This window comes from Eubalaena glacialis, chromosome 9, assembly GCF_028564815.1.
Source record: "Eubalaena glacialis isolate mEubGla1 chromosome 9, mEubGla1.1.hap2.+ XY, whole genome shotgun sequence".
Taxonomy (NCBI): domain Eukaryota; kingdom Metazoa; phylum Chordata; class Mammalia; order Artiodactyla; family Balaenidae; genus Eubalaena; species Eubalaena glacialis.
In genome coordinates, this window is record NC_083724.1 from 22,482,515 (window position 1) to 22,500,131 (window position 17,617).

At 46.8% G+C, this 17,617-nt stretch overlaps 1 protein-coding gene across 2 annotated transcripts in view; it reads left to right on the forward strand.

The window, feature by feature from the left end:
- Window positions 1-9,546: 9,546 nt before the first annotated feature.
- The window catches only part of SUSD1 (sushi domain containing 1), a 124,065-nt gene continuing 115,994 nt past the window's right edge, over window positions 9,547-17,617 (forward strand). For both annotated transcript variants that reach the window (XM_061201030.1, XM_061201031.1), the window contains exon 1: window positions 9,547-9,684. In XM_061201030.1, coding sequence (XP_061057013.1) covers window positions 9,579-9,684 — 106 coding nt within the window. In that variant the 5' untranslated portion in view covers window positions 9,547-9,578. The remainder of the gene's footprint in view (window positions 9,685-17,617) is intronic.

Sequence of the window (17,617 nt, forward strand, 5' to 3'; positions counted from 1 at the left end):
GAAGGGAGGGATTCTGAAGAGCCAGCGTGCTCACAACTTACAGTCACACCTACTGTTTTTGCTGCCTGGCACCATTTACCCTTCTGATAAAACATTACCCTGTGTTTCCATCGTGAACCCCTCCTTCCCAGCTCAGTCCTTGGGGTTTGGGTGAGGCTGACCCCACACTCAGGCTGAGCCCTGGTAGCTCTAGGTTAATTATTGATCCTGTCTGGCACTGTGGTGTGTTTGGTTTACTATAGGCACCTGGCCCCAGGGAGAAATAGGCTTCAGGCTTTTGTGTCACTTCTGGGAAAGAGCTTTCTCTCTCCACTGGATTTGAAGCTGAGAGTATGTAAGAACTGCTTTGCGGCAGCCATCATATTAGTCATGAGGGGAAAACCTGAAGAACAGAGCAAGCAGAGCTAAGAAGAAGAAACTGGATTCCAGGGGCACTGTTTGTGTTTGGTCAAGTCACACCTTAAGTCAGATCTGTCAGTGAACCTCTTAGGTTATGGGAGCCAATAAATTCCAGTTTTGCTTTCAACATTTTGCATCATATGAAGTCACGTGAACCAAAAGTCTCCTAAGTAGCACACAGCAGGGAAATGAAGCAGAGGGACCCAGGAAAGAGGAATTTTGACAGCAGCTGGTGAGTTGGTAATATGGAGAGCTAGTCGGTTTGAGCAGGTGCAGGTGGCTTGATTTCGATGATGCGTGGCACCTGTGTTTTAGGCGAGCATCTAAGGTTTGTGGCCTGTCAGCCTAATATTGTGCCTGTTATTGGCAAATTATATTTAAGAAGTAGCTACCATGATGAGAAAGAATAATTTGATTTAAAAATTACCCGTGAGTGCTTAAGGTTTATTCCACAAACCTGCCAGAGAAAATCAAAGCATAAGAAATCTTTTGAACTGGCTAATACGTGCTTCATTTTCCATTACCCACTTTGGCACAGATTCAAAGTTTCTCACTCATATCCATTTTAAACACCACTGTGCAAACAAGTCAGAACAATGTGGGGTGTCATCAGAGTCTAGGAGACAGTCACCTGGCGATAGATCATCTAGGAGCCACCAAGTCCTTGAAAGAACAGGAAATGAGACATGTAGGGAGATGACTAATCTGAAGATTGTCTACATAGGCTTCTTCCAAGGATGCACAGCTGAACCAAATATTAATATCCACTGGCAACCTAGGACAGACAGTGACTGACTCCAATCTTTCCTTCCTTCCTCAAATATGCAGAATACTTACCAGGTACCAGGAGTTTTGCCAGATACAGGGATAGCTGGTTAATACAGCACTCACGTGGCCTTGAGCAACTCACAGTCTAATGGGAAGGACAGACAATTAAATGCTGCAAGTGACTTCTAGGGCGACTTTGGAAGTAGAAATATTTACTTAATATTTGTGTATTTCACTGTATGTAAATTATACCTCAGTTTTAAAAAACAGAAATTAAAAAAAAAGAATCACTTAAAAGTGGTACTGGAAATCCAGGCAGGGTATTATCAGAGCACCAAAATAGAGATGATTTGTGGAAGATATAAAGCAGATGTCAGATTAATAAAACCATGAAAGAGCCAATGCACCTCCAACCCATGAAAGCAGAAAGAGGCTCTTCAAAAAAGTGAACTTTCTAATTAGAACACCAGAATAACCTCAAGTTCAGAGACAGCAGGGACAGGGAGAAGGAACTGATATGATGGTGAACTGGTAATTAATTCATGAGCCACAAACATCTGCACCCATTTTCTGCCTTAGAAGTGGTGGGTCCTGGATTTTTTCCCCAAGTGAAAATTTTGAGTAAAGCTTATTGCTTATCAAATAAGATGAGATTTATGATACATGAGTCTTCCATAGAAGGCCCTGGAGTCAGAGAGAGTAGCCATTGCGCACTTTCCCCCTCCCACCCTCAAAACCATTAGAGCTAGGACCACTGTAACCAAATCTCCATTTACTCCTAAGAAAGCAGGGATTCTCACCTGGCCTGGGGAAACATATCCAAACTACTAATTCTAAACAGATGAGACTCTCATGTAAAAAAATAACGGGCAATTGAAAATCATGAAACAAATGAGGAAAACCAGCAGAAGTGTCATCCAATGCTACAGATAAATGAACAACCTCCTGATGAAAGAGTTAATCAGGAAAGAAAAGAACTTTAAAATATGATAGTTGGTATACTCAGAGGAAGTCAAGAAGTTATCACATTTACAGAAATAAAAGCATTCTATAAAAAGAAAGAGTTCTTGGAAATTAAAATCATGATTGATGAAATTAAAAAAAAATTTTCAACAGATGGACTGAAGAGCAGAATAGGTATGAATGAAGATCAAATTAGTGAACAGGAAGATTGCGTTAGAGCAGTCTCCCATATTCAGTGAATAAAGGCAAAGAAGATGATGAGAATAAGATAAATACTGAGCCATGGAGGCTACAGGCAATCTTTTTTAGAAATTGCCTACCATACATTCCAGAAGGGATAAATAGAAAGAACTGAGAGAACTGAACAATCAAAGAATTAAAGAAAAAATGTCTCTACTGAAGAAAGGCTCAAATCTACAAATTGAAAGGGCCCAATGAGTGCTGGGCAAGAATGATGAAAAACTACATCCTGATGAAATTACTGAATTCCAAGGATAGACAGAAAATCCCCAAAGCTTAGGTTGAGTGTCATGGGAGACACATCACCTGGAAGGAATTGGTAATCAAATTAGCCTGTGGTTCTCATCTGTAATACTAATACAGAAGACAAAATTCTGAGGAAAAATTATTCTGAATCCAGATTCTAGACACCATGACCCTATCATTTAATTATGTTGAATTCAGAATTCTCAACTCAGTTAATCTTTAAGTAAATGATGAGAGCAAAATCAAGATATATTTGGACATGCAAGGATTCTGAAAATTTATCATCCAGGAATAGTTTCTGAAAGAGATACGATGTACCAGAAGATGAAGAAGAAGGAGGAGGGGGAGGAGGAAGAGGAGGGGGAGGGGGAGAAGGCAAAAGAAGGGGAGGAGGAGGGGGGAGGAGGGGGGGGAAGAGAACGAGGGGGAGGAGGAAGAGGGTGAAACAGGAAGACATGGGCACAAAAACCAGCAGTTAGTAAAGAAACCAGTAAAACCTGCAGCTAAGTCCATTGCAAAATAATTGAATACACTATTTCTAATTTGAAGATTGCACTATTTACCAAGGTCAGTGATATGAGTCTTCACTGTTGGCTGGTATTTATCAAGCAAAGTCTAGCTCCATCAGCCTTCACAGCTGTTGTGGGCTTCCTCAGCAATTGTGTCAGTCATGGTTAGAGGCGCCCCACTTCTCCTCAGGGCTGTGGGTGGCTGCAAGGGTCCTCAGGCTGATTCTAGGTCCGGAAATGGGCTGTCAGCAGGCTTCCTTTTGGGGTTTGTGGAACAAACAGACCAACAGCTGAGGCTTCCTCAAGTGAGGCAGGTGACGTGTGTGTGTGTGTGTGTGTGTGTGTGTGTGTGAGAGAGAGAGAGAGAGAGAGAGAGAGAGAGAGAGAGGGAGACAGAGGGAGAGAATTGTGTGACAGAGCCCCAGTCTCGCTTGGTGTTGCCCCTGCCTCCTGAGATCAAGGGGAGGATGGTTGAATTCTATGCCAGCTGCTCCCTAAACTTCAGTTGGAGTGCCTGAAGTTTGCTTCCGAATCCAAATCTTCCGCCCCTCCAGCTTCTGCTGGTGGGATCACAGGATGTCTGAGTCCCTTCAGAGTGCCCTTGCCAGTGCAAAATGAGGAGGGAGGGCCTGCTCTACTGAGCCATCACTTCCCACCCATGTTTGCTTTGCTTTTCTGAGAACACTGGTGTCCTGGATGGGTGACACGGCAGACAGCACAGCTTCTAGCACAGCCATGTACAGCAGCCGATAGTCTACTTGTAACCCACGCTCCACAAACTAACTCCAGGTAGGGTGTTTGGTTTGTGTGTGTGTTCTGGAGGAGGGAGAGGCATGCTGAGGAAGGCAGAATAATCCTGCTGTTTCTCACATGGCAACAAAGTGTCTGAGAGTCATTGAGCTTTTAAGAATGATAAGTCTGGTGCTTCCCTGGTGGCGCAGTGGTTAAGAATCCGCCTGCCAATACAGGGGACACGGGTTCGAGCCCTGGTCAAGGAAGATCTCACATGCCGCAGAGCAACTAAGCCCGTGCGCCACAACTACTGAGCCTGCGCTCTAGAGCCCGCGAGCCACAACTACTGAAGCCCACGTGCCTAGAGCCCGTGCTCCACAACAAGAGAAGCCACCGCAATGAGAAGCCCGCGCACCGCAACGAAGAGTAGCCCCCACTCGCTACAACTAGAGAAAGCCCACGCACAGCAACAAAGGCCCAAGACAGCCAAAAATAAAAAAAATTAAAACAAACAAACAAACAAACAAAAAAACACAGTGATGGTGGCTTTAAGAATGGTAAGTCTACCAGTACTTGACTTATAGACAGTCATCAGCAGGGCATTTCTCCATAGAGACAGGTCCCTGTTATCAATCGGACAAATCTGCTTGAGAGGATGACTCCATTCTGAGAGGGTCAACGTGGCCCCTTTCAGGCGGCCTTGCGGTGTTCTCAGATGTCACGTCAGCTAGGGATAGATGTGTGTGACAAATGTGTGTGAGCGTGGAGTGTGGTGTTACAGAGGCACTGACTTTTATCTGTTTCAAACTATTTTTCAACCAACATCATTCAAAGGCTTCAAACATTTAAATCATTCCTGGTAATGCAAACTTCAGGCAATAAGTTCAACACCAGAGTATATCCAACTCATTAGAATTAGATATTCAAACCATTCCCGGAATACCCACAGATAAGCAGTTTATTTACAATTTGCAAGCCCGCTAGTAGTATGCCCAAGCCAGCCTCTGGGAAAAGCAGTATGTCATTTCTGGTCAGGAATGTGATGACCAAGCAAGGGACTTTTCCAGGAAAGTTCCAGGATATATGGTATCCAGCCTCCCTGTCCCTCTTCTCCTTCTGGCTTTATATTTTATCCAGATGAGAACCCACCAGGCAAACCCCAAACTTTACATTGTAAGCAGACACACTGAAGAGCTGCCTGGGGGAAAACGCTAGAGATACTAGGCCAGTGTTCATTTTCTATTTTCCTGCCCTCCTCCTCCTCACACCCCTGGCTGCCTCATAGCCCATTCAGGAATCTCTAGGAATCCCATCCATTTGTGTCTCGGGGGTTGGGGGATGGGGCTTTCCAAGGGACCTTTCCTATAATTCTGATTTCCCAGGTTCCAAAATTGATTTGGGGAGTCCTACATGTTAGTGCCTGCCTGGTAAAATAAAAATTGGTACCTACATTTTCTTCTCATTGATTTTTAAAATCATTTAAATCATGTTTAAATGTACAGTTCAGCGGCATACATTCACCTTGTTTTGCAACCATCGGCACGACCCACCCACAGAATTTTTTCATCTTGCAAAATTGAAACTCTCTACTCATTAAACATCAACTTCCCATTCCCCTCTCCCCCAAGCCCCTGGCAACCACCCTTCTACTTTCTGTCTCTATGAACTTGACTACTCTAAGTAACTCACATAAGTGGACACTTACAGTACTTATCCTATTTTTTTTTTTTTTTTTTGGCCATGAGGCTTGTGGGATTTTGGTTCCCTGACCAGGGATAGAACCCAGGACCCTAGGCAGTGAGAGGGCGGAGTCCTAAACCCTGGACTGCCAGGGAATTTCCAGTACTTGTCCTTTTTTAACTGGCTTATTTCACTTAGTGTAATGCCCTCAAGGTTCAGCCACAGTATAGCATGTGTCAGAATTTACTTCCTTTTAAAGGTTGAATAATATTCCATTGTATGGCTCTACCACATTTGTTTATCCATTCATCCTTTGATGGATATTTGGGTTGTTTCCACCCTCTGGCTCTTGTGAATAATGCTGCTGTGAGCATGGGTGTTCTTTGTTGTCACTGAATGTTTTGATTGTGTAGCAAGACGCATTAAGATGGACTTCAATATTTCTTACCCTTCGATGATGGGAAACAGGAACAAATCGGGAAGCTCTCTGGATTATGTATACCTGCTTGATGTCCTTTAAGATCACTTCCACGATATTGGTCAGTAATCTCAATATTTTAGGTAGGATTTAAATATTTTGTCTAATCACATGAAGGCTCACTGATGAGTAAATTACTATAAAAAAAACTTTTTAAAAAGTTAGAAGTTATTTTTTTTAAGTGTGGAAAATGGTAATTTTTCTGGAGAGCCAGGAAACTGGCAATTTGGTGGCCCGAAGCCTGAAGAAGCAGATTGTAGTGAACAATATGTACACAGATGAGGAAAATAAAATGCTTTGAACTGGTAAAAAGTGTACTATGCCTTTTTTTCCCAACAATTCCTACATAGTGGTTCTGGAGTAAATCTGAAAATATTATAAAACCTGCACAGGGCCTTCCCTGGTAGTCCAGTGGTTAAGAGTCTGTGCTTCCACTGCAGGGTGTGCAGGTTTGATCCCTGGTGGGGGAACCAAGATCCCGCATACCGCGCAGTGCAACCAAGGAAACAAAACAAAACAAAACAAAAAACCCCTAAAAATCTGAACATTGTGTTAATAAGTACAAATAGTAACTTGAAGTGTGCATATAATTTAAAACAATTTTAAATTACATGTATTTTAATTTTTTTTTTTTTACCCTACCTCCCATCTCTTTTAGTGGACATTTTTGTGGAGGCCACGTGGCAAATCTAATCCAATGCAATTCTCAAAGCTATCTGGTTCACTGATGGCATTCGCTCCTGTTTGAAAGCACTTCTGCATACTTAATTGGGTGTGTGTATGTGTGTATCTCTGGCCATTTTACTGGGATTTGGGAAGCAGGGGAGAGAGATCTTTTAGGGTTTATGATGCCATCTTGAAACCAAAAGTCAATTTTTTCTTAGATGAAATCATTAAAATCTTGATATCATGGAAAAAAAGAGCTCTCTCTAAATTCTCTTTTAGAAGATATTTGTGTATTGGCCGTGCTCTCTTAAAAGAAGAACATTTTTCTTAAGCTAAATATTTTCTCGGCAATAATCTCATTGCTCCAAATTTAACGCTGGTTTAATATTCTCTTTTAATTCTAGTGACAAATACTGATGAGGAGATAATTTTTCATTCTGTGATTCCATGAACTCACCATTGGGTAGGTTGTAGTTTTTTTTTTTTTTTTTTTGCAAAAAAATATTTGTTTGAAAGCAAAAAATGAGCCAATAAAAAGAACTGATGAAAGTCACACAATCTAATGTAGAATATGAGTATGACGTACTGTACTAACGTAAAATTTTCAAAATTTAAAAAACATGGTTCATGCAAACATAAAATGAAAACTTATCTAAGATTTTATTTAACCAATTCATGAGGGACTCAGCAAGATGTTGACTTCAAAGGAGAACTAGTAAGATAATAAGGTTTAAAGGAAAATTTGAAGAACATATATGTATATATATTAGATCTATTTCAGTTAGGAATGATGAAATTAATTTGCTAATAGATGCAAAACTGGGTAACTGATTTATGTCATATAAGACAAAATCTAATTAGGTTTATCTTATTTTTTATCTGGCAGAAATCACCCATATCTCTACTGGAAAAATTAACTTGCATTGATATGGACAAGAATCTTTTGCATTATCATCAACTTTCTGCAAGTTAACTTTACCCCTACAGAGTTATAAATAGCCTAGTCAGTAGAAAGTCCATCAAAGGTGCACAACCCTCTAGAATCAATCTCCAGAAGGGCTACTACACAGCACCCAGCACCCCACTGAAAAGACACCCAGTAATCTCTTTTGCCCATTTCCAAGTTTTGGATATTTTTCCCTGACATCACCAATTAAAAAAAAAAATATATATATATATATATACTTATACACATATATACACAAATGTATTTAAATTTATTTATTTTTCAGGGGAGCATGGCAGAGAAGGAGAGGTATAGGTTGGCTTAAAAATGTCTTGAATGTATTTTTGTTGAAACAGTGACATGATTTCAAAGTTCATGGAGAGCGGAGCTTAACAAAGAAACTGTCTAAATAATAGGAGACAGTTTGCAATACTTGCACTGTCCATCTCCTACTCCCCAAAGCAGGCTCTTATCTTTGCTGAGCAAAAAATAATTAGCAAGAAAGCCTGCTGCAAAAGGGCCTAGGAAGTGTATTTTTAACGACTTCTTTTTAAGGCTGCACAACAAGTTGAGCCCTTATATGGGCGTGTGCATGGGTGGTTAGGGTTAGAGTGGGCTCAAGGCACAGAGAGAAAGCAAGTGAGGATATGGGTGAAGGAGTGGGGGGGCTCTGCTCTTGGGGAGCCCTACAGACATCCCGAGCTGAAAGCCTTCAACCTGGAACTTATTTTTCTCCCCCTGCAGCCTCTCTACCCTAACTTGCCACAATTCCCTTCGTGTTTCTGTCTCAGTGACTCCTGCCACCATCAACCCAGTTGCCCAAACCAAAAGTTTCGGTGACATCTGTAATTTCTCTTTCCTTGTCCACCACAGTCCACTGGCCATAAAATCCAGTGGATTCCACCCAATACCACTCTCATTTGCCACTTCTCTCCATACTCATTGTCAATGCCCTGCTCCTGGACGTGTCCTCTCTTGCCTGGAACCCTGAAGCAGCTCCAGGCAGTCTCCCTGCCTCCTCAGACCCAATCCCAATCCCACAGAGCCGACCCTGGGAGCCTTTCCTGATGAGGTCGCGCTGCTGAAAACCCCGTGACAGCTTCTGAGCAACCTCCTTGACTTGGTTTATGAAGTCTTCCTTATTTCCGCAGCTCACTGCCGCTCTCCAACCTTCCGTTCCAATCTGAGGAGGTCCTGCTCGCCATTGCTAGAATACAGTCTCTAGTCTGTCTCTTTGCCCACGCCTCTCACCGCTTAGATTCCTCTCCCGCGCCCTTCTCACTCTCAGGTCTTCGCTTACTTCTTCCTGAAGCCTCCCTGACGCCCCAAGCTGAGTGTCCTCGGAGCAGCAGGAAGTCCTGCCAGCTCTCTCGCCCCAGACGGTCTTGTCGCCTGGTCAAGCCTGTCGCCCCTAGGTGGCCTGGGCCGGCGGCTTCTCGCCCTTGGAGCAGCCACCTCACCCGGCTCGCTTTCAGCTCCTGGAAGATTCCCGCTCCTTCTGCCCCTCACCCCTCTTCCTTTGCCATCCCGGGGGTGCCTCCCTGAGCTCCCGACCGCCTTGGATCCCGCGATCGTTCCACACGCTTAGAGCACGGGGGACGTTTCCTTCTGGCACAGTCCGGGACTCTACGTTCAGCTGTGTCACTAAGCCGGACCCGCAGCGTGTCCCCGGGCCCCCCGCGTGCCCGGCGCGCAGCAGGGGGCACGGCCAGGTGAAGCCGCGAGTGGCTGAACGAGCGTCCCCCCCGGCGCGCGGGCCTGGCGGGGAGGAAGGGCCCGCGCGCCGCCGCCGCCGCCGCTCCCCGGGACCCCGCGGAGCCCTCAGCTCCCTAGCTTGGCGCCGGAAGCGGCCCGCCCGGCCCCCTCCCCGAGGCGCCCGCCGCCTTATCTCGGCGCCTTGGGGCCGCAGGAGGAGTCGCGGGCGCGCCGGGAGGGAGGCGGCGGCGGCGGCATGGCCCGGGGTCCCCGGGGCGCCGGCTTCCCGCCTGGGCGCCTGCTGCCGCTCCTGCAGCTGCTCAGCCTGGCCCTCGGCGTGCCCCGAGCGCCGGGCGCGGACGGTGAGTGCAGGCGGGGAGCGCAGGCGGGGAGCAGGCGCGGCGCGGGGTGGGGGGCGGCGGCCCCGGACGACGCCGGGCGCGCCCCGGACGCTCCACCGCCCCTGGGCCGGGCTGGCGTGGAGCCCGGTAGCGGGGCGCAGGTGGGGGATCGGAGGGCGGGGCTCCGAGAAGCGGGAGGGCCTCCCGGGCGGGCTTCCCCGCCTCCGGCCCGGTCCGGGGCTGCGGGAGACAAGTGCGCAGCGGCCCAGCCCGCGCCCCCGGGGGACCTGGCGCGAGTGGGGGCAGGGCGCGAGCGAGGGGGGCCCCCCAGGAGAGCCGCGCCCGGCGCGCGAGGGCGTGGAAGGGCGTTCCGCCTGCACTGTCACGCTTCCGGCCCGGCTGTGGCTTTTCCGCGACAAATTCTTGACCCGGAGCAGTTGTCTTTCTACCTTTTAATTTTTTCCCTTTGATGAAGAACCAGATGCTAATACGGTGAGGAAGAAGTGTAAGGAAGTTTATGGGAATAAAGCAGTCATTAAGCCATTCATTCAACGGATGAATGGTCCTTGAATAGTTTCCCTGTGAAGGATGTGAGGTCCTGTGCTGGTCCTGAGCTCATATTCTGCAGCAGACAGACAAGCAAATAAGCCATTTCTAGGCAGTTGGAGTAGTTTTTATTCCCCCTGCAGAACGCAGTGTTGAACGTGGTACGAGTTACGCAGAGGATTCAGACACGGAGGGGAGGTGGCGTTTACTCAAATAACTGTAATAAAGGCAGAACGCCATCAGTGCTCTGAAGAGGTGGGTGGTCAGAGGAGGGAAAGACCACTTCTGACCAAGGGAATCTGGTGGCCTCATGGATGAGGTGACCTTTGAACTGGGCCAACAACGATTGGTAATATTTGGATATGGGAAGAGGAGGAAAAGGCATCCCAACTCATAGCAGAGGGCACAGTCAGCTCTCCACAAATATGTGTAGAATGAATGAATTCCAGGTGGAGGGGGCAAGGTGAGGAACCACATGAAGGCACGAAAGCATGGGGGCTGTGTTTCAGTTTGACTGGTGTGTAGGAGGTGCGTGGGAAATGGGAGCAGAAAGGCAGATTGGATTTAACCAGAAGGCAGAGTGTTGTGATTGGCAGACCAAGGCATTTAGACTTAGTTGTTCCTGGGCAGTGAGTAGCCATTGGAAATCACTGCAGCTTTTAGTACAGGGAGTGATGTAAAAACTGGTATAAGAAAAGCTTCCAGCTTCCCTCATAAAATGAAACACTCCTGTAGTCGATGGCAAATTCTATGTAAGGAGGTATGAGGGGACTTTGTGGCTCAGACTCCTGTTCCCCTCAATTCTCTTTACCTTGGGACTTTTACCATCACTGGACGGTGTTTTTCTTTACAGCCGAACCTTCTGGAGTGGCCATTTTAATACATCAGATGCTCTGGTGGGCTTTCTAGCTTCCTTCTCTAACTTGGTCTCCCACGGCAGTGTGCATAAAAGCTTGCAGATGCTTGGAGCCTATTTCAGAATCTTTGTGTTAAGACTGTAGCCTAGGAAACTGTCCACTGGGGTCCCATTGGCTTGCTGGCCTGAGATGGTTGAACAAAGTAACTACCTAAGGCCATCCATCTGCAACTGCTTAATGGCTGTGGGGTGAATTTTGGGAAATGGAAGCCGGGGTTGCCTGGTTGAGCCTCCTCTCCTTACGCAGGCATTTTCCCATCATTTACAACCGTGTAGAACCTGGTTTGATTAAGGGCAGGTTTCCTTGCAGTGGTCAATGTGAGAACTGACTGGATGCTTAGGGCCATTGAGGAAGTTGTAATATCTGTTCTAGAAGTTCTGAGGCCAGAAGACTGGCCCCACAGTCATGACAACGGGAGATGAGGACTGCATGTAGGTGATAAGGTGGAAAGGGAACTGGAAGGACTTAGTGACAGATGTTAAGGTGCAAGGGAACAGAAGAGGGAAGATGGAACACTAAGGGTTTAGGACTGGGTGACTTGGGTATGTGGGTCTATGCGAGGAGAAAAAAAGATTTTGGAAGAAAGATGCCTAGTTGTTTTTGAGATCCTGAATTTGAGGTAATGCTAGGACTTTTGGAGAGATAAAACCAGCAGGGAGTTGAGACTGTGGACAGTAAGTGTGTGCAAATGATGGAGACTCGATGGTCACTTGAAGCCTTGAGGTTGATAAGAGTAAGAGGACCAAGGACAGATTCCTAGAAAGACTAAGTTCAGATGGTAGATGCACATGGAGGAGAAGGAGCAGTGGCCACATAGATCGGAGGAAGACCGGGCTAGTAGAGCATCAAGGAAACCAGGGGAAGGGGAGACAAGTGAGTGGAGACTGAGAACAAGGCTTTGGATTTGGTGACTCTGTCAGTGGAAGCCAGAGCTAGCAGAGCAGCGAGGGTGAGAGCCAGATGCAGAGGGCTCAAGTGAGTGCAGGACTTTGGCTGCAGAGTAGGTATTCTTTAAAGAAGATAGAAGGAAAGAGAAGATAGCATTTAGTTGGGCTGGCCAGGTCAGTGCAAGAAATTTATTTGCTGGGGGCAGTGGTAAAGCAGACTCCGGCACGAATGAGGGGAATTATTGGGTAGAGGGAGAAACTGAAAATGGAAAAATAAAGGAGATATTTATTGGAGCAGGTCAAAAAGCAAAGTTGGTCTACAAGTGGGAAAGCTCAATAGGGAGAGGGGAGGGAAGGAGAAGAATGGAGAACAACTCTTCCCTTCCCCCACAGCTAGCTACTTAGTGCTGTTCATTTTTCAAAAGCAGCCCAATTGTCCTCCCTCCTGGAAGCCCCTCTGTACCGTATTACATGGGCCACTACACACTTACTTATATACATACATATTTATAAGGTACCCTTGCTCTATACACTTACACCATATTGCAATGTAATTGTTTACTAGACTAAGAGCTCCTTGTGAGTAGGGACTGTGGCTTGTATTAGGAATCTGGTATGGAAATAAACGAAGACCACTCAAATGAGAACAGGCAAAGGCTGTTCATTCAGAGCTTGCTCTAGCAAAAGAGTCAGCGATCATCATTTACATTTGTCAGAGACTCACAGGCAGGCCGGGGAGTGTAAAAACTTTACAGTGGAACAGAAAGGAAGGTTTCAGGTATGCCCGGGTTGGTTGGAGGATGTTGCCATGAGGAAGCTGGAGATAGCTTCTCTCTGACAGCAGGCATTTCGTGTGATTGGTTAGGGGAGTGTATTTGGCTTTCTCTGATTGGTCCTGTTTGAAGCGTGGGCAAAAATTATGGAAGCTGTCCAATATTGATTAAATCCTGACCACTTGGGACTTATTGCTACAGAGGTTGTGGTTTGACTTCCTAGACCGATGGCTGCAGATTGTGGGTCAGAGTTCTATTTTTATGTGTGGTCTGGGGTTGTCCATTTGTATATGCAGTCTCTCACGGTAACGTTGCTGAATTACATTTAATTGTTATCCAAGACGTTTTCAGGGAGGAGAGAGTGGAGGAGCCAAAGTCAGGTGGCCTGAGTGTGAGGGAAGTGTGAAGTGATAGTTGGTAGAGCAGGAGGGTGTTGGTGGGCGGGCACGGTGCCAAGCCCTAGGGGAACAGAGAGGTTAGGAATGGGCCAGGAGGGCTGGAACCAGTCAGTCCTGTTTCTTAACCTTTTCCTGGCATTGCTCTGAGTCTGGGAGTGGCTGGGGTTTGGGAAGGCCAGAGGGTGGGCAGAGGCCTTGAGAGGCTTGGGGAGCGATGGTGGAGAGGGTTGGGGAAGTTGTTACTGTGTAAAGTGCACCTGACTTCCTGAATCGTGTGTTCCGTAGGCTTGGTCTTCACTCCGTCATCATGAATCACAGCAGCGTACTCCCTGTTCAGAGTGAGGAAGAGGAGGAAAGAGGGGAAACGGGGCGGGTGCGTGGTTTTGGAGTGACTTACAGTTGCTCAAAGTACTGGAGCAGGATTAGAGCCAGTGAAGACGATCCCCGCCACGGCCTGTGTTCCCCCTCCAAGGACTTGGCCCTGGGCACATCCTCAGCTTCTGGGCAAATCCTAAAATGGGCTCCTAGGTCTCTGCAGCCAAAGGTGGCAAGAGGCCTATTGGCCTTAGCTCTGCAGAGGAGACAGGGGGGTTGAATTGCATGGATCTTAAAGAAAAAGGTATTCAGCTTGCTCGAGAATGTGAGGCAGCCTGTTCATGTGTGACATTCAGGACATAAACCTAGGGTGTGGCTGCTTTGCTCAGAGCTCAAAAGCATTGACATAGGGCTGCTCGGCATGGGTTGGTTCCTAGTCTGGAGGCCAGGTGTGGGACCCCCTCTGCAAGTTGGTCTTGGTCAAACAGGAAAATGGTCAGAAGAGGGCAAAAGAGCAAAAGCAGCTGCGGGCTGATAACCGTTTTACACAAGGAAAGGTTCTGGGTTCCTGATGGGGGATGACAGCCCTGGGTTGGGGAGGAGAAGGGGACTGGATGATGGGTCCCATTGCCCCACAAGGATTATACTGCTTGAAAGAGTAGAGTGCTGTCTGTCTTGGCAGATTTTTATTTTATTTTATTTAAAAAATATTTTATTTATTTATTTATTTATTTATTTTCTTTTTGGCTGCATCGTGTCAGTTGCGGCATGCGGGATCTTTCGTTGTGGCGCAGGCTCCTCGTTGCGGTGCGTGGGCTTCTCTCTAGTTGTGGCGCGCAGGCTCAGTAGTTGTGGCACAGGCTTAGTTGCCCCACTGCATGTGGGATCTTAGTTCCCCGACCAGGGATGGAACCCGCGTCCCCTGCATTGGAAGGCGGATTCTTTACCACTGGACCACCAGGGAAGTCCTTTGGCGGATTTTTAAAGCACAGGCTATGTTTTTGTTTTTGTTTTTTTCTGTGAGGGATGTTGGAGAGGAGGTCTCTCAGGTTCCTTCTGTCTCTGGAATTTGATGCCGTCTCTTACAAGCAATGCAATTTTCCATAGTATTGCAGAAGACTTGGGAATACTTTCTCTTCCTGAGCTTTGTGCCCCTTTGCTTATTTCCTCAGGTCATTGGATCTGTTTCCACATGTCTCCACGAGTTTGAGAGACAGGATCTCAGGAAGGCTGTGCAGTGGGCTTGTTTGGTCTGACCGTGAATGGCTGGGGATGAGATTAAGATTTGAATTCAAGCACTCTATTTGTGCTTTTAACACTTCCTTCTTCCCTTGACAGTGGACAAAATCTCTTCACTGTTTTGTCACAGTTCAGCTGCTGTTATTTCAAGAGTGCATGTAACTTGTTGCTTGAGTATTGAAATACAGAGCGAGAGGAGCAGTCTCAGGCTGGCAGCCTCCACTCCATCCCGATGTCGAGGTTTACGTGGTGTGCGGGGGAGGGGAGGGAGGGGTGAGCAGGGCTGAAAGGGTGAGGAAGCTGAATTTCCAACTTCTGAGTCAGGTATGACCCAGAAGGCTGGGAGGATGTGGAGGAAGCAGGGAGTCATCATGGAAATGAAGGTATTATGGTTCCCAGAATATCAGCCCCATGCATGGTTGGGCATCTGTCCACACAGCGATGTTGCTTTGGGTTTTTGCATCAATGCAGCTCTCCATCACTCTCTTCATTAGTATAATTGGGAGCTGGCTAGCTGTCAGTACCTTCATTTACTCATTAACAAAGAGCTGTTGAGTGGTTGTATTAATAATGTCTCACATTCTAATTGCTTTATGCGTATTAACTCATTTACTCTTTAATCCTCAAAACAACCATATGAGGTAGGTTTATTATCATCCTCATATTACAGATTTACAGGATACTGAGGCACAGAGATTATCAAGGATTACCCAGCTAGCAAGTGGCCAAGCTAGGATTGTAGCCCAAGTGATCTCTCACTCTCAACCCTGCTCTGAACCAGTGTGTCTCCTACCAGGCACTGCATCATGCATGACTTGTTTCTAACAACAGTAACAATATCTATGGAAAGAGACATAAATATTCATGTGAATTAGCTCTTTGTCTAGTGCTTTGAGCTCATACAGCATTTATATTTCTCATTTAATCTTCGCAACACGATCTCCGTCTTACAGATTAAAACCAGAGCTCTGACAGTTTCATTTGCCTCCGATCACATAATTAGGGAGCAAGAGAGAAGACTCCAACCGAGGTTGAGACACCAAAACCTGTCTGGTCCTCTCATTGTTGGATGTGGTTTTAGCTGGCTTAGTCACTACAGGGTAGAGAAGGGAAGTGAATCTAGGGTGGCAACCCTCAGCTGGGGGACACAATAACAGTAACAAAGAGTACTTGTCAGGCTTTTCCTCCTAGATTTTTGGAGTCCGCGCTCTCCTGTTTCTCTGCCAGTAATTCTAGGCATCCCTAGGGCAAAGGGAAGAGGGGGATCCCTCGCCCCTGTAGTAGTCCCCTCAGTTACTGTGTGGCAGCCACCTCTCTGCTCTCCTGAGCAGAATCTGCTGAAGACAGAAGTCAAGTCATCCTTGACATGGATGTGAAGCTGCTGTCTGACACAGTTCCACCCCCAGGTTATAAGGAAGGCACAGTGGTCTTGACACAGGCCTGGAGAATTCTTCCCCATTGGGTTATTCTCTCTGTCACGTTGGTCCCATAGCTATGCTGTGCCTCAGTCTAGACTTGGTGAAAGATGTCTTCGGTATTACCTTTTCTTCCTCCAGGATTCTGACGCAAGTCCTTGAGATTGAGGGAGACTTTCAGTGTTGCTGGTACTGTGGTGCATCTGGGAGCTTCTTAGAAATGCAGATTTCCAGGCCCCACCCACACCTACTGAATCAAACTCTCTGGGGAGTCTGTTTTAACAAGCTCTCCAAGTAGGATGATCAACTGTCTTGGTTTGCACCGAACTGAGGGGTTTCCTGGGACAGGGGACTTTCAGTATTAAAACTGGGTTGAATTGGTTACTCTGTCTCCAGTGAGTCTGTGTGTTTGTGTGTGTGTGTGTGTGTGTGTGAGAGAGAGAGAGAGAAAGAGAGAGAGAGACAACAGATGTTTATTGTTGTTTTAAGTTGCTAAGTTTTGGAGTAATTCATTATGTAGCAGTAAAAAACTATAAACTAGAAAGGAATAAATATGTAATTAATGTCTGCAAAATTTAACATTGTTGCAAAATTGCTTTGTAGACTAGTTGTATACATTTATGCTCTTCTCCAGCGATTCTTTCTTTCTTTCTTTCTTTCTTTATTTTTGGCTGTGTTGGTTCTTCGTTTCTGTGTGAGGGCTTTCTCCAGTTGTGGAGAGCAGGGGCCACTCTTCATCGCAGTGCGCGGGCCTCTCACTGTCGCGGCCTCTCGTTGCGGAGCACAGCTCCAGACACGCAGGCTCAGTAGTTGTGGCGCACGGGCTTAGTTGCTCCGCGGCATGTGGGATCTTCCCGGACCAGGGCTCGAACCTGTGTCCCCTGCATCGGCAGGCAGACTCTCAACCACTGCGCCACCAAGGAAGCCCTCCAGTGATTCTTAACTGAGCTTGTGACCAATGGACACTATTGTGTGGTCAGAAGCAGCCCCCAACCCCACCCCAGCCCCTGCCTTTCCTTGCATTTTTTTTTTTTTAATTTATTATTTATTTATTTATTTATTTTTGGCTGTGTTGGGTCTTCGTTTCTGTGTGAGGGCTTTCTCCAGTTGTGGAGAGCAGGGGCCACTCTTCATCGCAGTGCGCGGGCCTCTCACTATCGCGGCCTCTCTTGTTGCGGAGCACAAGCTCCAGACGCGCAGGCTCAGTAGTTGTGGCTCACGGGCCTAGTTGCTCCGCGGCATGTGGGATCTTCCCAGACCAGGGCACGAACCCGTGTCCCCTGCATTATCAGGCAGATTCTCAACCACTGCGCCACCAGGGAAGCCCCTTTTCCTTGTATTGAGGTTGTGCTTCCTACCCACCCCCTTTTTTTTTTCCCAGAAGACAACTTTATCCCTCAAGCAATTAGAACTCAGAGGGCCTCCCTACTAGGCCCTGCAGACTGGGCTAGTCATGGCAGAACA